This window comes from Bufo bufo, chromosome 6, assembly GCF_905171765.1.
Source record: "Bufo bufo chromosome 6, aBufBuf1.1, whole genome shotgun sequence".
In the NCBI taxonomy this organism is placed as follows: Eukaryota; Metazoa; Chordata; class Amphibia; order Anura; family Bufonidae; genus Bufo; species Bufo bufo.
In genome coordinates, this window is record NC_053394.1 from 291500208 (window position 1) to 291516071 (window position 15864).

At 44.9% G+C, this 15864-nt stretch overlaps 1 protein-coding gene across 2 annotated transcripts in view; it reads right to left on the reverse strand.

The window, feature by feature from the left end:
* Positions 1–864: 864 nt before the first annotated feature.
* The window catches only part of ABI3 (ABI family member 3), a 53014-nt gene continuing 38014 nt past the window's right edge, over positions 865–15864 (reverse strand). For both annotated transcript variants that reach the window (XM_040437261.1, XM_040437259.1), the window contains 2 exons: positions 976–1064; positions 865–915 (listed from right to left, as the gene is read on the reverse strand). In XM_040437261.1, coding sequence (XP_040293195.1) covers positions 1003–1064 — 62 coding nt within the window. In that variant the 3' untranslated portion in view covers positions 865–915; positions 976–1002. The remainder of the gene's footprint in view (positions 916–975; positions 1065–15864) is intronic.

Here is a 15864-nt window from a genome sequence, read left to right on the forward strand (position 1 = left end):
CTCTGGGTAATTAGCTGCTTAAAGAGGCTGCAGTGCTCTGGTGAGCATGGTGGCGTCTTCCTAGGCCAGAGATGTCAAGTACATCGGTCATCTGGCCCAGGTTTAGCTCAGTTCCATTCAAGTAAATACTGTAGGTCTGGGCTGCAACACCAAGCACAGCCGTTTTACAATGTACTGCACTGTGTTTGCTAAGTTGTGAGAGGGGCGCTGCGCTCAGCGGAGAGCCATAGCCTCTTCAAACTGCTGATTGAGAAAGTGCTGGGTGTGAGGGTAAGTCATCAATGTTCTACTCTCCGAAAACCCCTTTTTACTTGAGATAATGGTTGAACGTATCGATTTTAGAGCGTTTCGACCAACCATCTCGTGTATGTCCTGCTCTTTGCCTGTCAGGGTAGAAAGGGATGCAAATGAGCTCTTAACAACCTCTGCCTCTGATGCCACCAGATGTAAGGCAGCTATCTTATAAGTCAATGTTTGACCCTTTAAATAGGCCTTGAAACATGACTTGGATACTAAATAGGCCAGCATCTCATCTGCAGACAGCTGTTTCGGGATGATTCCCCCTCTTCAGTGCAGTACTGAGTATTGATTTAACTGGGTGAGAGGCCTAAGTCAGCATGTATGGCCTATAAGTCTCCTTATGCCGCTTAAGGCACTATCTCCCCAAGTAGAGATAGTACCCCCAAATCCTGAATTAGGCCTCTCACCAAGTTAAGCCAGTGCTCTCTGCACTGATGAGGGGCAATCACTCTGAAACAGCTGTCACTCCACTTAAGGCACTCTCTCCCCAAGGAGAGATAGTACCCCCCAAAGCCTGTCAGGGCGAAAGAGTGTACAATCAGATAAATGAACACAACCAACTTCTTATTCAACATGTTATGTTTATTAGTCAGAAAAAAACAGTTGTGAGGAAATGTTTAGATACATTGCTGGGTTGTAGGAACAGGAAAGTTGCGCTGCGTGCTGCTCTTACATCGTAGTTCTGAGTATGCCGCCGGTTGTTTACAAGTCACAAGGAGGAGGAGGGAGGTCATCCAAAGAAGTAGAGCTCTCCGTGATATCATCTTCAAGATTATAAAAAAAATAAAGCTTTTAATATTAGTATGAAAACTGACTAGAACAAAATATACGTAAAACAGTTTCTCATCTTAACAAATTATTAGGGAGTCACATATAACATTATTATGTGTGCAGTATATGGCATCATTATATTGCCATTACATGGCGGAATTATGTGGACACTGTATTTGGGCATAAAATGGAGGGAATTATATAACATTGTTATGTGGGCAATATATGGTAGTATTATTTGGATATTGAATGGCAGCATTATTATAGTGCTTTCGCTCTGGTAGATAGGGTAAGCGGGCGCAGTACAGAGGCAAAATACAAGTTCTTAACTCAAAACGTCAATGTTTATTCACTTTTGAGACAATTGCACAAAACAGCAAGTAACTTTGCAGTCTTGGTGTTAATTCTCACACAATGGAAAGTTCATATAACACAAGTCACCTTGCTGGCAGTTCTGCCTCCAGTAGTCCACAGGAGGCTTTAGGGGCCTGTTTCCCCAGCATGCGGCTCTCAGCCCTCCAGCACGGCACCAGGCCTCAGATCCCAAAACAGAGCCCAGCTGCCTATTTAAGGACAGCCAGGTGCTGCCAAAATCGGGACCGGCGCTTAAACTCTGGTCCGGTATTTGACCTCACTTGGCTGGAAACCAGCCCAGCCGCACATGCTGGGAGGAAAATACCTGCCTTGCCAGACACAACCCCTCACTGTGTCACATATTCCCCCCTTTGTTCAACCCTGAGTGGGTGGACACACGCCATACAATGCACCCGGGACAGGGCATCCGCGTTTCCCTGTAACCAGCGTGCTCTGTGTTCTACCGAGAACTTAAAGTTCTGCAGGGACAAAAAACATCTGGTGACCCGGGTATTCCTGTCTTTGGCCTGGCTCATCCACTTGAGAGGGGAGTGGTCGGTCACCAGGCAGAACTTTCTCCCCAACAAATAGTAGCGGAGAGACTTGAGTGCCCACTTGATAGCCAGGCACTCTCTCTCCACTATACTGTACCTGGTTTTGGCTGGGGTGAGCTTGCGGCTTAGGAAGAGAACAGGATGCTCCTCCCCGTTGACTTCCTAAGACTGTACAGCACCGAGGCATTTGTTTGTACCACGAACTCCCTCTTGAAGTCAGACGTCACCAAAACGGGTAACCCACACAGGGCCGACTTTTAAAGCGGCAAAAGCCTCCTCCGCCCGATCATCCCAGCGAACCATCACTGATTTTCGTCCCTTCAAGAGCCCTGTCAAGAGCACGGCTAGAGTAGCAAAGTGGGGAACAAACCTCATGTAATAGCCCACCATTCCCAGGAATGATTTTATTTGCCTAGCGGTGACAGGTCGGGGCCAATTCCGTATCGCCACTATTTTGTTCACTTGGGGTTTGATGACTCCGTGCCAAATGATATACCCAAGTTACTTAGTCTCTTCTAACACTATCGCACATTTTTTTGGGTTAGCGGTTAGGCCAGCTTTCTGAAGGGAGTCCACTACAGCCTGCACTTTGGGTAGGTGACTTTCCCAGTTGGTACTGTGGATGACAATATCGTTCAGGCAAGCCGAAGCGTACCGACGATGTGGACGAAGCACAATGTCCATCAGTCGCTGAAAAGTGGTGGGGGCACCATGCAGACCAATGGGTAAGACCTTATATTGATACAGCCCCTCAGGCGTGATGAAGGCAGCCTCTATTAAGGGCACCTGCCAGTACCCTTTCGTGAGGTCCAAAACAGAAAAATACCAGGCTTATCCTAACCTCTCGATGAGCTCATCCACCCGGGGCATGGGATACGCAAAGGGGGGCAAAAGAGTGATAATCCAGCAGTCCGACTGCCCCCTGGAACAATGCCAGAAGATGCCAGTAGCACAAAGGTTAGGAAATGACAAGCTCAGAACCTTGTCTACAAATGCTCACAGTTTAGGGAAAAGGGATCAATGAACTTGAGTCTATAATGGCATCTGAGAATATACAGGGTGGGCCATTTATATGGATACACCTTAATAAAATGGGAATGGTTGGTGATATTAAATTCCTGTTTGTGGCACATTAGTATATGTGAGGGGGGAAACTTTTCAAGATGGGTGGTGACCATGGTGGCCATTTTGAATCCAACTTTTGTTTTTTCAATAGGAAGAGGGTCATTTGAAACATCAAACTTATTGGGAATTTCACAAGAAAAACAATGGTGTGCTTGGTTTTAACGTAACTTTATTCTTTCATGAGTTATTTACAAGTTTCTGACCACTTACAAAATGTGTTCAATGTGCTGCCCATTGTGTTGGATTGTCAATGCAACCCTTTTCTCCCATTCTTCACACACTGATAGCAACACCGCAGGAGAAATGCTAGCACAGGCTTCCAGTATCCGTAGTTTCAGGTGCTGCGCATATCGTATCATCTGAAGGCAATCGTCTATGCTGTGAACATACGAGATGTGCAGCACCTGAAACTACGGATACTGGAAGCCTGTGCTAGCATTTCTCCTGCGGTGTTGCTATCAATGTGTGAAGAGTAGGAGAAAAGGGTTGCATTGACAATCCAACACAATGGGCAGCACATTGAACACATTTTGTAAGTGGTCAGAAACTTGTAAATAACTCATGAAAGAATAAAGTTACGTTAAAACCAAGCACACCATTGTTTTTCTTGTGAAATTCCCAATAAGTTTGATGTGTCAAATGACCCTCTTCCTATTGAAAAAACAAAAGTTGGATTCAAAATGGCTGACTTCATAATGGCCGCCATGGTCACCACCCATCTTGAAAAGTTTCCCCCCTCACATATACTAATGTGCCACAAACAGGAAGTTAATATCACCAACCATTCCCATTTTATTAAGGTGTATCCATATAAATGGCCCACCCTGTAGATTTAGTGGCTGTTACTGAGACATGGTTCAATGAGAGTAATGACTGGGATATAACAATACCAGGGTTCTCTCTATATAGGAAAGACATAAAAGGCAAGAAATGGGGAGGGGTGGCCCTTTATGTGAAAGATAGCATAAAATCTAATTTAATACAAGTTAGCGAGACCAATTTAGAGTCAGTTTGGGTTACGTTGCAGCTTAATAATCATAAGGTAACTTGTGTAGGTGTGATATATAGACCACCTGGACAGGTCAAAGAATTAGATGATCTACTAGTTTAGGAAATAGCTAAAATGACATTGAAAGGGGAAGTTATCATTATGGGAGACTTTAATCTTCCTGAAGTAAACTGGAAAACCAAAATAGCTAGTTTTGCCAGGAGTACAGATATTCTAAATTCCCTACTGGGATTATCTCTACAGCAAGTAGTTCAGGAGCCAACCGGAAAGGAGGCCATTTTAGATTTGGTATTCACAAATGGGAATTTGGTATCTGATATTACTGTAGGAGAAAGCTTGGGCTCTAGTGATCACCAGTCAGTGTGGTTTACTATAAGTACAGTGAGTCACACCACACAAAAACAAAAGTTTTAAATATTAGAAAAACTGGCTTTTCTAAAATTAGGTTAGTGGTATACGAGTCCCTATCAGATTGGAACAGTTTGAATGGCGTCCAGGAAAAATGGGACTACTTAAAAGTTGCACTATTGAAGGCAACAAATAATTGCATTAGGCTTGAAAGTAAAAGCAAAAAAAGGAAGAGACCACTGTGGTACTCAGCAGAAGTGGCCAAAATCATTAAAAACAAAAAGATAGCATTTAGTAATTATAAAAAAAAAAATAAAAAAACGGGAAATTTATAAGATTAGGCAGAGAGAGAGAACTACTAAAGCACAGGCAGAAGAGAAATTAGCTCAGTCAGTGAAAAAAGGTGATAAGACATTCTTCAGATACATAAATGAAAAAAGGAAACTAAAACAAGGAATTACCAAATTAAAAACAAAAGAAGGAAGGTATAGGGAACAAGATAAAGAACTAGCTGACTGCCTCAATGAATACTTGTGTTCAGTTTTTACAAAGGAAAATGAAGGAGAAGGACCTCAGGGAGGAAGACTAATGAATCTTTTGATGCATGTGTCTTTACAGAGGAAGAGGTTCGAAGTCAGCTGTCTAAAATTAATACAAATAAGTTACAGGGGCCTGATGGGATACACCCAAAGCTATTAAAAGAGCTTAGCGGTGTACTAGCAAAACCATTAACAGATTTATTTAACCAATCACTGGTAACAGGAGTCGTCCAAAAAGATTGGAAATTAGCAAATGTTGTGCCCATTCACAAGAAAGGTAGTAGGGAGGAATCGGGCAACTATAGGCCAGTAAGCCTGACATCAATAATGGGGTAATTAATGGAAACCATACTTAAGGAGAGGATTGTGGAACATCTAAAATCATGTTTACTTCAGGGAGATCATGTCAAACTAATCTTATTGATTTTTTTGATTGGGTGACTAAAATAATAGATGGCGGAGGTGCAGTAGACATTGCTTATCTAGACTTTAGTAGGGCTTTTGATACTGTCCCACATAGAAGGCTTATCAATAAATTGCAGTCATTGTGCTTGGACTCTCATATTGTTGAATGGATTAGGCAGTGGCTGAGGGACAGACAACAGAGGGTTGTAGTCAATGGAGTATATTCAGACCATGGTCTTGTTACCAGTGTGGTACCTCAGGGATCTGTTCTGGGACCCATATTGTTTAATATCTTTATCAGTGAAATTGCAGAAGGCCTCGATGGTAAGGTGTGTCTTTTTGCTGATAACACAAAGATTTGTAACATGGTTGATGTTCCTGGAGGGATATACCAAATGGAAAAGGATTTGGGAAAACTAGAGGAATGGTCAAAAATCTAGCAACTAAAATTTTATGTTGATAAGTGCAAGATAATGCACCTGGGGCGCAAAAACCCAAGAGCAGAATTTAAAATCTGTGATACAGTCCTAACCTCAGTATCTAAGGAAAGGGATTTAGGGGTCATTATTTCAGAAGACTTAAAAGGTAGGCATGCAATGTCATAGAGCAGCAGGAAATGCTAGCAGAATGCTTGGGTGTATAGGGAGAGGAATTAACAGTAGAAAGAGGGAGGTGCTCATGCCGCTCTACAGAGCACTAGTGAGACCTAATTTGGAGTATTGTGCGCAGTACTGGAGGCCATATCTCCAGAAGGGTATTGATACTTTGGAGAGAGTTCAGAGAAGAGCTACTAAACTAGTACATGGATTGCAGGATAAAACTTACCAGGAAAGATTAAAGGACCTTAACATGTATAGTCTGGAAGAAAGACGAGACAGAGGGGATATGATAGAAACTTTTAAATACATAAAGGGAATCAACACGGTAAAAGAGGAGAGAATATTTAAAAGAAGAAAAACTGCTACAAGGAGGACATCGTTTTAAATTAGAGGGGCAAAGGTTTAAAAGTAATATCAGGAAGTATTACTTTACTGAGAGAGTAGTGGATGCATGGAATAGTCTTCCTGCAGGAGTGGTAGCTGCAAATACAGTGAAGGAGTTTAACCCCTTAGGGACCCATGACGTACCGGTACGGCATGGTTCCCGAGTCCTTAAGGACCAATGACGTACCAGTACGTCATGTATAGTTCCGATCACCGCTGCTCGGCGGGCGGTGATCGGAACCCAGTGCCTGCTTAAATCATTGAGCAGGCACCTTGGCTAAATGCGCGGGGGGTCCCGTGACGCCCCCGTGTCAGCGATCGCCGCAAACCGCAGGTCAATTAAGACCTGCGGCTTTTACCTGGTGCGGCGGCGGTGGTGCCATCGGGTCCCCATGGGGCTGTAGGGGGGACCCGATGGCATGGAAGGCAGCGCGATGCCTTCCTGAGGCTTCGTGCTGCCTTCCGGTGAAAAGCCTGTGAGATCCAGCCCCCTGGATCTCACAGGCCGGAAGCTGTATGAGTAATACACACAGTATTACTCATACAGCCAATGCATTCCAATACAGAAGTATTGGAATGCATTGTAAAGGATTAGACACCAAAAAGTTCAAGTCCCAAAGTGGGACAAAAAATAAAGTGAAGAAAAAAAAGTTTAAAAAATAAAGTTTTCCCCCCAAAAAATTAAAAGTTTCAGGTAAAAATAAACAAAAACTTAATTTTCCCCGAATAAAGGTAAAAAATAGGGGGAAAAAGTATACATATTAGGTATCGCCGCGTCCGTATCGACCGGCTCTATAAACATGTCACATGACCTAACCCCTCAGATGAACACTGTAAAAAAAAAAAAAAAAGAACTGTGCTAAATAAACCATTTTGTCACTTTACATCACAAAAAGTATAACAGCAAGCGATCAAAAAGGCGTTTGCCCACCAAAATAGTACCAATCTAACCGTCACCTCATCCCGCAAAAAATGAGCCGCTACCTGAGACAATCGCCCAAAAAAAAAAAAAAATATGGCTCAGAATATGGAGACACTAAAACATAATTTTTTTTGTTTTAAAAAAGTTGTTATTGTGTAAAACTTGCATAAATAAAAAAAGTATACATATTTGTTATCGCCGCGTTCGTATCGAACGCCTCTTTAAAAATATCACATGACCTAACCCCTCATATGAACACCGTAAAAAATTTAAAATAAAAACTGTGCTAAATAAACCATTTTTTGTCACCTTACATCACAAAAAGTGTAATAGCAAGCGATCAAAAAGTCACACGCACCCCAAAATAGTGCCAATAAAACCATTATCTCATCCTGCAAAAATCATACCCTACCCAAGGTAATCACCCAAAAACTGAAAAAATTATGGCTCTCAGACTATGGAAACACTAAAACATGCTTTTTTTTTGCTTCAAAAATGAAATCATTGTGTAAAACTTACAGAAATACCAAAAAGTATACATATTAGGTATCGCCGCGTTCGTATCGACCGCCTCTTTAAAAATATCACATGACCTAACCCCTCATATGAACACCGTAAAAAATGTAAAATAAAAACTGTGCTAAATAAAAATTTTTTGTCACCTTACATCATAAAAAGTGTAATAGCAAGCGATCAAAAAGTCACACGCACCCCAAAATAGTGCCAATAAAACAGTCATCTCATCCCGCAAAAATCATACCCTACCCAAGGTAATCGCCTATGGCTCTCAGCCTATGGAAACACTAATAAAGAAATCATTGTGTAAAACTTACATAAATAAAAAAAAGTATACATATTGGGTATCGACGCATCCGTGACAATCTGGTCTATAAAAATAGTACATGATCTAACCTGTCAGATGAATGTTGTAAATAACAAAAAATAAAAACGGTGCCAAAACAGCTATTTCTTGTTATCTTGCCTCACAAAAAGTGTAATATAGAGCAACCAAAAATCATATGTACCCTAAACCAGTACCAACAATACTGCCACCCTATCCCGTAGTTTCTAAAATGGGGCCACTTTTTTGGAGTTTCTACTCTAGGGGTGCATCAGGGGGGCTTCAAATGGGACATGGTGTAAAAAAAAAAAAAAAACAGTCCAGCAAAATCTGCTTCCAAAAACCGTATGGCATTCCTTTCCTTCTGCGCCCTGCCGTGTGCCCGTACAGCCGTTTACGTCCACATATGGGGTGTTTCTGTAAACTACAGAATCAGGGCCATAAATATTGTTTTGTTTGGCTGTTAACCCTTGCTTTGTTACTGGGAAAAATGGATTAAAATAGAATTTCTGAAATTTCATCTCCATTTGCCAATAACTCTTGTGGAACACCTAAAGGGTTAACGACATTTGTAAAATCAGTTTTGAATACATTGAGAGGTGTAGTTTATAGAATGGGGTCATTTTTGGGTGGTTTCTATTATGTAAGCCTCGCAAAGTGACTTCAGACCTGAACTGGTCCCTAAAAATTGGGTTTTTGAAAATTTCAGAAAAATTTCAAGATTTGCTTCTAAAATTCTAAGCCTTGTAACATCCCCAAAAAATAAAAAATCATTCCCAAAATGATCCAAACATGAAGTAGACATATGGGGAATGTAAAGTAATAACTATTTTTGGAGGTATTACTATGTATTATAGAAGTAGAGACTTTTTTGGTAAATTTGGTATTTTTTTATAAATAAAAATGAATTTTTTTTACTTCATTTTACCAGTGTCATGAAGTACAATATGTGACGAAAAAACAATCTCAGAATGGCCTGGATAAGTCAAAGCGTTTTAAAGTTATCAGCACTTAAAGTGACACTTGTCAGATGGGTCAAATGGTTCTTATCTGCCGACACATTCTATGTTTCTATTTGGAAACCTCGTTAAGTTTTTGAAAGTCGTTACAAAACCGCAACGTCCCGTCCGGCATTTGGTATTAATACTATAGGACTGGCTCACTCACTTTTTGACTCCTCAACGAGGTCTAGCTGCAACATTAGCTGCACCTCCTCCGATATGGCTTGTCGCCGAGCCTCGGGTACCCAGTATGGTTTTAATCTGACTTTTGCCTGAGGCTCAGTGACAATGTCATGCTGGATTATGGAAGTGCATCCAGAGAGGTCCAAGAACACATCCGTGTTTCTACTAACGAACTCCCCGGCCTCCTGAGTCTGTTTAGAGGAGAGGCTGTCAGCAATTTTTACTGCATATGGGGCCGGTACCTCTTCTCCTAGAAAACCTGGCCACGGGCTGTCTTCTGTACAGGTTTCCCTATCTTTCCACTGTAAATTCACATGGTAAACCTGCTCCTGGCTTGTGTAACTTGTAATTTACATCTCCAATTTTCTCGAGTACCTAGTAGGGCCCCTGACACCTAGCCAGGAACTTACTGTGCGTGGTCGGCACCAGAACCAAAACCCGATCACCCGGGTTAAAGATCCGGACCCAAGCCTGCTGATTATAGACCCGACTCTGGGCTCGCTGAGCTGCCTCCATATGCTCCCTTACAAGAGGCAACACTGTCTCTATCTGGCCAACATACTCAATGACACTTTTATGTGGAGTGGGTTGTTGTTCCCACTCCTCTTTGGCCACGTCCAAGAGACCGCGAGGGTGTCTGCCATATAGCAGTTCAAAGGGTGAGAACCCAGAAGAGACCTGGGGTACCTCTTGCAGTGCAAACATAAGATAGGGCAGAAGGAGGTCCCACGTCTTTAGACACTACCTTTTTCAACATATTTTTTAATGTTTGGTTAAACTGTTCTACCAGACCGTCCGTTTGCGGATGGTAAACGGAAGTCCGTAGTTGTTTTATGTCCAGCAACTTACAGAGTTCCTTCATCACCTTGGACATAAAATGGGCCCCTTGGTCGGTCAGAACCTCTTTAGGTAGTCCCACTCGGGAAAACATCTCCATTAACTCCTTAGCTATTCGGTCAAACGGTACTTCAATAATCAGGAGAGGTACTAGGGGACTACGGAAATGTGGCTGGGGGCTAGTTATCTGGCAGGTCAGGCAAGACTTACAAAACTCTTCCACTTCTTTGAATATGCTGAGCCAGTAAAACCACTGTAGAATACGATCCTGAGTTTTCTGCAGCCCCAGGCGACCCCCGAGAACGTGTTGGTGGGCTAGATCAAACACAAGCTTGCGATAAGCCTTGGGGACCACCAACTGTTCAATAGGCTCACCCCGTAGTTGGTTTACCCGATACAACATCTTGATGAACCACAAAACGAGGAAACACTGACTCTGCCCCAGGTTGTTGTGGTTCACCATCTACTATTAACACATTTTCCCCAGGCACGGGATAAGGTTGGGTCCCGACATTGGGCGGTACCAAAATTATCCCCGGAGACATTGAGGTCTGCCAATTCAGGACCCGACGGCAAGTCCTCCACGTCTCCCACCATTACACTTAGCGGGGTTGTCTCCCCCTCTTCCACTGAAGTGGCGGTCACCCTTACCGATGGCCCTTCGGTCTCAGGTTCCCAGGGTTCTGGCCTCCCCCCTGAGCCGGGCCACTCTGCTAGGGTTACCCCTGTCTCATGGGTATCAGTCACTCTCATAGCATGCCACAGTGCCGGGAAGCCCGGGAAGTCTCTCTCTATTATAAGTTCATAGTGTAAATTTGTGGCAACTGCCACTTCGTGAGTCCATATGCCAGCCCCTTTTGGTTAGAGACACCAGGGCAGTGGGATAGTCTTTTAAGTGTCCATGGATGCACATGACCCTGACTTTCCGGCCAGTATACTCCGCTGACTGTACCAGGAGATCCCCAAGATCACCAGACTTCCTGAGTCCAGTAGAGCCTCCGCTGGAGTGTCTCCTACCTCCACCTGGCTCAGGTGGTTTAGAGTTTTTGGGGTACCTGCTGCACACAGCTTCCTGGCATATATCGACTGACGGTAGCCATAGTTAGTATCCATGGGTTCCACCTGATGGGGACAGTCAGCTCTTACATGGCTCGGCTCTTGACACCACCATCAGACTATCGGAGCCAGGTCCGTAGAGGGTACACCCTGGGTGGGTTTGGTTGGTACAAGTTGCCAGGTCTGGGATGGAGATTTACGGGGGTTGACTGCCCCCCTCCCAAAAGAACCCCCTGTAACAGTCTTAGTAGCCTCGTAGCGCTCCACCAGGTCCACCATTTCTAGAGCATTGCCAGGAGACACCTGGCCAATCCAGTTCTTGAGAGGGGGTCGGAGAGCCCTCCAGAACATATCAGCCAATAGAGCTTTTGTCTCTTTGGAGTCTCCATTCTCTTTGACAGCCTTCTCATCCTTCTCAGCTATGGCGTCATATACCGGCACTCTTAATTTCTTTGTTTCTTTCTCAAAGTTTGAGGTACAGGGAATATTGGGGTCCTTATCATCCTCTTCATCTTTCTCTTCTGGTATTCCCTCCAAAGGGTCACCTAGGACAGCCATCTCAGAGAAGTAGACAGCATCTGTATATTGGTCGTCCATCTCACTGTACTTCATCCCTAGAAGGCTGCAGACTTCTTGGAAGCCATTGATGGCGGAGGGGATGTTTCTCATGACCAGGTCCCTGTTACTCACTGCCATGCGTCTCTTGGCCTCCGCATCCACATCAGCCCTTTCAACTTGTTCAACAGAAACTTCTTCCATCTTCTCTGCCTTGGTCGGCACCGCAGCGCCACCATCTTCAGACCCAATCTCAACAGGTACTGGCTTGGACTTCTTGGCCTCTTTCAAAGGACTCTCCTTCTCAGGTTTCCCATTTACCTGCTTCCTCTTACACGGGTTAGCATAGGATCCCCGAGTTTAGCCATCCCAAAGTTAACTCTTGTAACTGACAATTCACTTTGCACCTTATCTGCACCATTGTTTTCAATAGTCATTTCACTTAGACCATTGGGTTCAATGTGCATCTCCCTCACACCTTCATTTAAAGGGATAGGCACAAGTTCTGCAGATGTTTCATCACTTGCTGCAGAAGTGTTTCCATTTCCCCACAACTTCCAGAATAATGGGAAATCACGGACCAACATTACATCATGCATGAGCGTATTTGCAACTTCAAGTTTATAAGTCCCAGTTCCCACTGGAGTCTCACCCTCAGTGAGAGCCACCGGATAGTCCTTGCTATCCACATGAATGTCCACCAATGCTTGGACCGGACTGCCATCCACCACAATGTCACACATATTTGTAGCAGTCTCCAGTCCCGACTCGGCAGGTGCAGCTGCCGCCGACTCACACCACAGTTCATGGCGTCTGAGGTACCAGGGCACTGGTCAGCAACATGCCCAATCTTCAGAGCCTTGCTCACTGTGCAGCCAGCCAGAACAGCAGGGGCAACATGTGAGGTGCACGGTGAGCCGATGAGGGGCCAAATAACAACACAGTTCATCAGTTTACTCACGGTTAGCAGAAAGCCTCCCTGGGCTGGCAGCACAGTGTTGAGGAAGACAGCACAAAATCCTCCGGTGCCCTTGATGGCAGTGGTGTTTAGGGTGCTTGTGGCGGCTGGGTCCCTTGGTGGTATTTGTCGTGACGCCAGTACCGTTAATGGTGGTACAACCAGTGGTAAGAATGAAGTAGACAGTGGTAGGATACAACTCACAACTTTTACTGATGTTGGTTCCAGTTGCGGCATATACATCCAGACAGAATACAGTCTTTTGCAATTTAGAGGAATTCTGTTGATCCACTGTTAATAGGTTTGGCTGGGTTTAGCTTAGCTTGAAGGTTCTGTATCAGTAGTTCTGGTAGGTGACTCTGCTTCAGGTCCCTAGTAAACCAGAGTTATTTGGTGAGGTTGCCTGTGGCTATAGTATCCTTCACCTTGGTTCCCAAAGGTCTTTTATGCCTGGTTTGTGACTTTTATCCTTTGGATTTCAATCTTTCCTTTCTTTTGTCCCTTCCTGGACTCGACTTTTATCTGAGCAGAAGTGCTAGATCTGCACTCTCTCAAACTCAGCAACAGACTACTGACTACTAATCACACTGTCCCACTAGGCCTGACCTAAGTATTTATATGACCTAAGTACTATCCCCATCTAGTGGTGGGATGTATAAATTACACCAGACCAGCCTATGAACAGGGATACAACAGGTTTTGCAATACAAAATGACATACAAGAGGATAATGCCATTTCACAGTAATTTTGCAGTTCCCACGTGTCCTGAGTGGGACGCTGCAACTATCACTTTGTCTGGTACCCAAGCAACAACAGGAACTGTCACTTTGTCTGCTACACAAGCAATAACAGAAATGCTCTTACCCATTAACGCCACAGGCTCGGCACTCCTGGGAGATAAGGGTGCTCCAGGAACATCTTTCCCGAAGTCATCATCCTTTTCCTGGATCTTAGGAACCTCCGGCCCTTGGTTCCTGGTGCCACAATCACATGTAGACTCCTCCATGCAGTGGTTGCCATGGGAAACACCTTGGCCTTGAATCCCGTCTTTTCCCGGACGATCAGTCCCACACTCTACTGAAGGCTATCCCTCAGATTTTCCAGCTGCTCAATTTGAAGCACTTTGCGCCCGTTGGCTGCCCTTAGCAACAGCACACATTGCCTTTTCCTCTGGAACCTTACAAAGTGTCCCCACAGCGTTGAAGAAAATTTTCTCCACAGATCGGTCTCTTTCACTGGGGCTTCTGGCCCTTTGAATCACTGCAAGATTTCCTTGCAACACAGCAAAAATTGTCCAAATCTGCAACAACAGATTCACCGGAGAAACAGGCTTCCGGCTGTTTAACTCCAACACCGTAGCATTCAGCAGCAACGGCTCTTTCGGTCATGTCGTTGCCCCTGGCAACACTTTGCCTTTTCACTTTCTGTTGCCCCTAGCAACAATGTTGGGCCCTTTTAGCATGGACACTTGCTGGATGCACGCATCCTCCACCAATTGTAAGGGATTGCGCTCTCTCAGGGGGTCACAATCACAGACTTTTTCGCAGACAACAGTATTTAATGTCCAAACTGGGGCTTTATTTTGGCACTTCAGCACCCACACAAACATAAACATTAAATAAACACCTGCCCGTCTAGGCACTTCCTAATACACAGTAGTTTTCCCTGACTCACCTCTAAGCACAGCTTGTACACAGGGTCTCAGGCTCCAAGCCTTAACAGGTCTGCTCATCAGACACAAGTCCAGACAGGGAAGAGATCGGGCTACATGTAGCCTCGTGGACCCTCAGCCTTCCTGGATGAGACCACCCAGAGCCTCTGTAGGCCTCTGTTTCCAAGTTTTCTCTCTACAGACTGACACACAGAGGGTTGGTTTTATCCCTCCTTGATTACAGCAGGCCTCACCTGCGATGACCTCAGGTAAAAGACAATATCCGGACTGGAAGGGTGTGGACTGGCAGATCCCAGTAGTGGCGTCGCTAGGGGGGGGGGCGAGGGGGGGCAATCGCCCCCCCTATGTTGTCCTTTGCCCCCCCGGTTGCCCCCCGCTGATTCCCCCACGTGAATACTAATGAGCGCTTCCATTATGGAAGCGCTCATTAGAACCGAGAGACCAGGAAGTGGTGAACGATCTGTACTCACCACTTCCTGGTCCTCGGCTGTCGGCTGTGCAGGGCTGCGCACAGCGTGAGGGCGCTCTGTGACCTCACGCTGTGCGCGCCATGTCAGAGCACAGTCGATTGAGGAGAGGCAGGCGGCGTCCAGGAGCAGGAGAGGTAAGTGATTTTTTATTTTATAAAATATGTGGCTGCTGGGGGCATAAGGGGGCTAATGATGAGAGGCATTTGGGGGGCTAATGATGAGAGGCATTTGGGGGGCTAATGATGAGAGGCATTTGGGGGGCTAATGATGAGAGGCATTTGGGGGGCTAATGATGAGAGGCATTTGGGGGGCTAATGATGAGAGGCATTTGGGGGGCTAATGATGAGAGGCATTTGGGGGGCTAATAATGAGAGGCATTTGGGGGGCTAATGAGAGGCATTTGGGGGGCTAATGATGAGAGGCATTTGGGGGGCTAATGATGAGAGGCATTTGGGGGGCTAATGATGAGAGGCATTTGGGGGGCTAATGATGAGAGGCATTTGGGGGGCTAATGATGAGAGGCATTTGGGGGGCTAATGATGAGAGGCATTTGGGGGGCTAATGATGAGAGGCATAAGGGGGCTAATGATGAGAGGCATATGGGGGCTAATGATGAGAGGCATATGGGGGCTAATGATGAGAGGCATATGGGGGCTAATGATGAGAGGCATATGGGGGCTAATGATGAGAGGCAGCATATGGGGGCTAATGATGAGAGGCAGCATATGGGGGCTAATGAGGCATAAGGGCTGATATGGGGGCTAATGAGAGGCATGGGGGCTAATAAGAGGCATAATAACAGTGTCATCCACAGATGCCCCCATAACAGTGTGTCTTCCACAGATCCACCATAACAGTACGCCTGCGCACTGACGAGAGACAGAAAGAAGGGGAAAGAATCCGCGGAAGCAAGCAGAGGACGGCACAGCAGACGACTGAATGGCTTCTTTTGTAAGTAAATAGTTTTAGTATAAATGTAT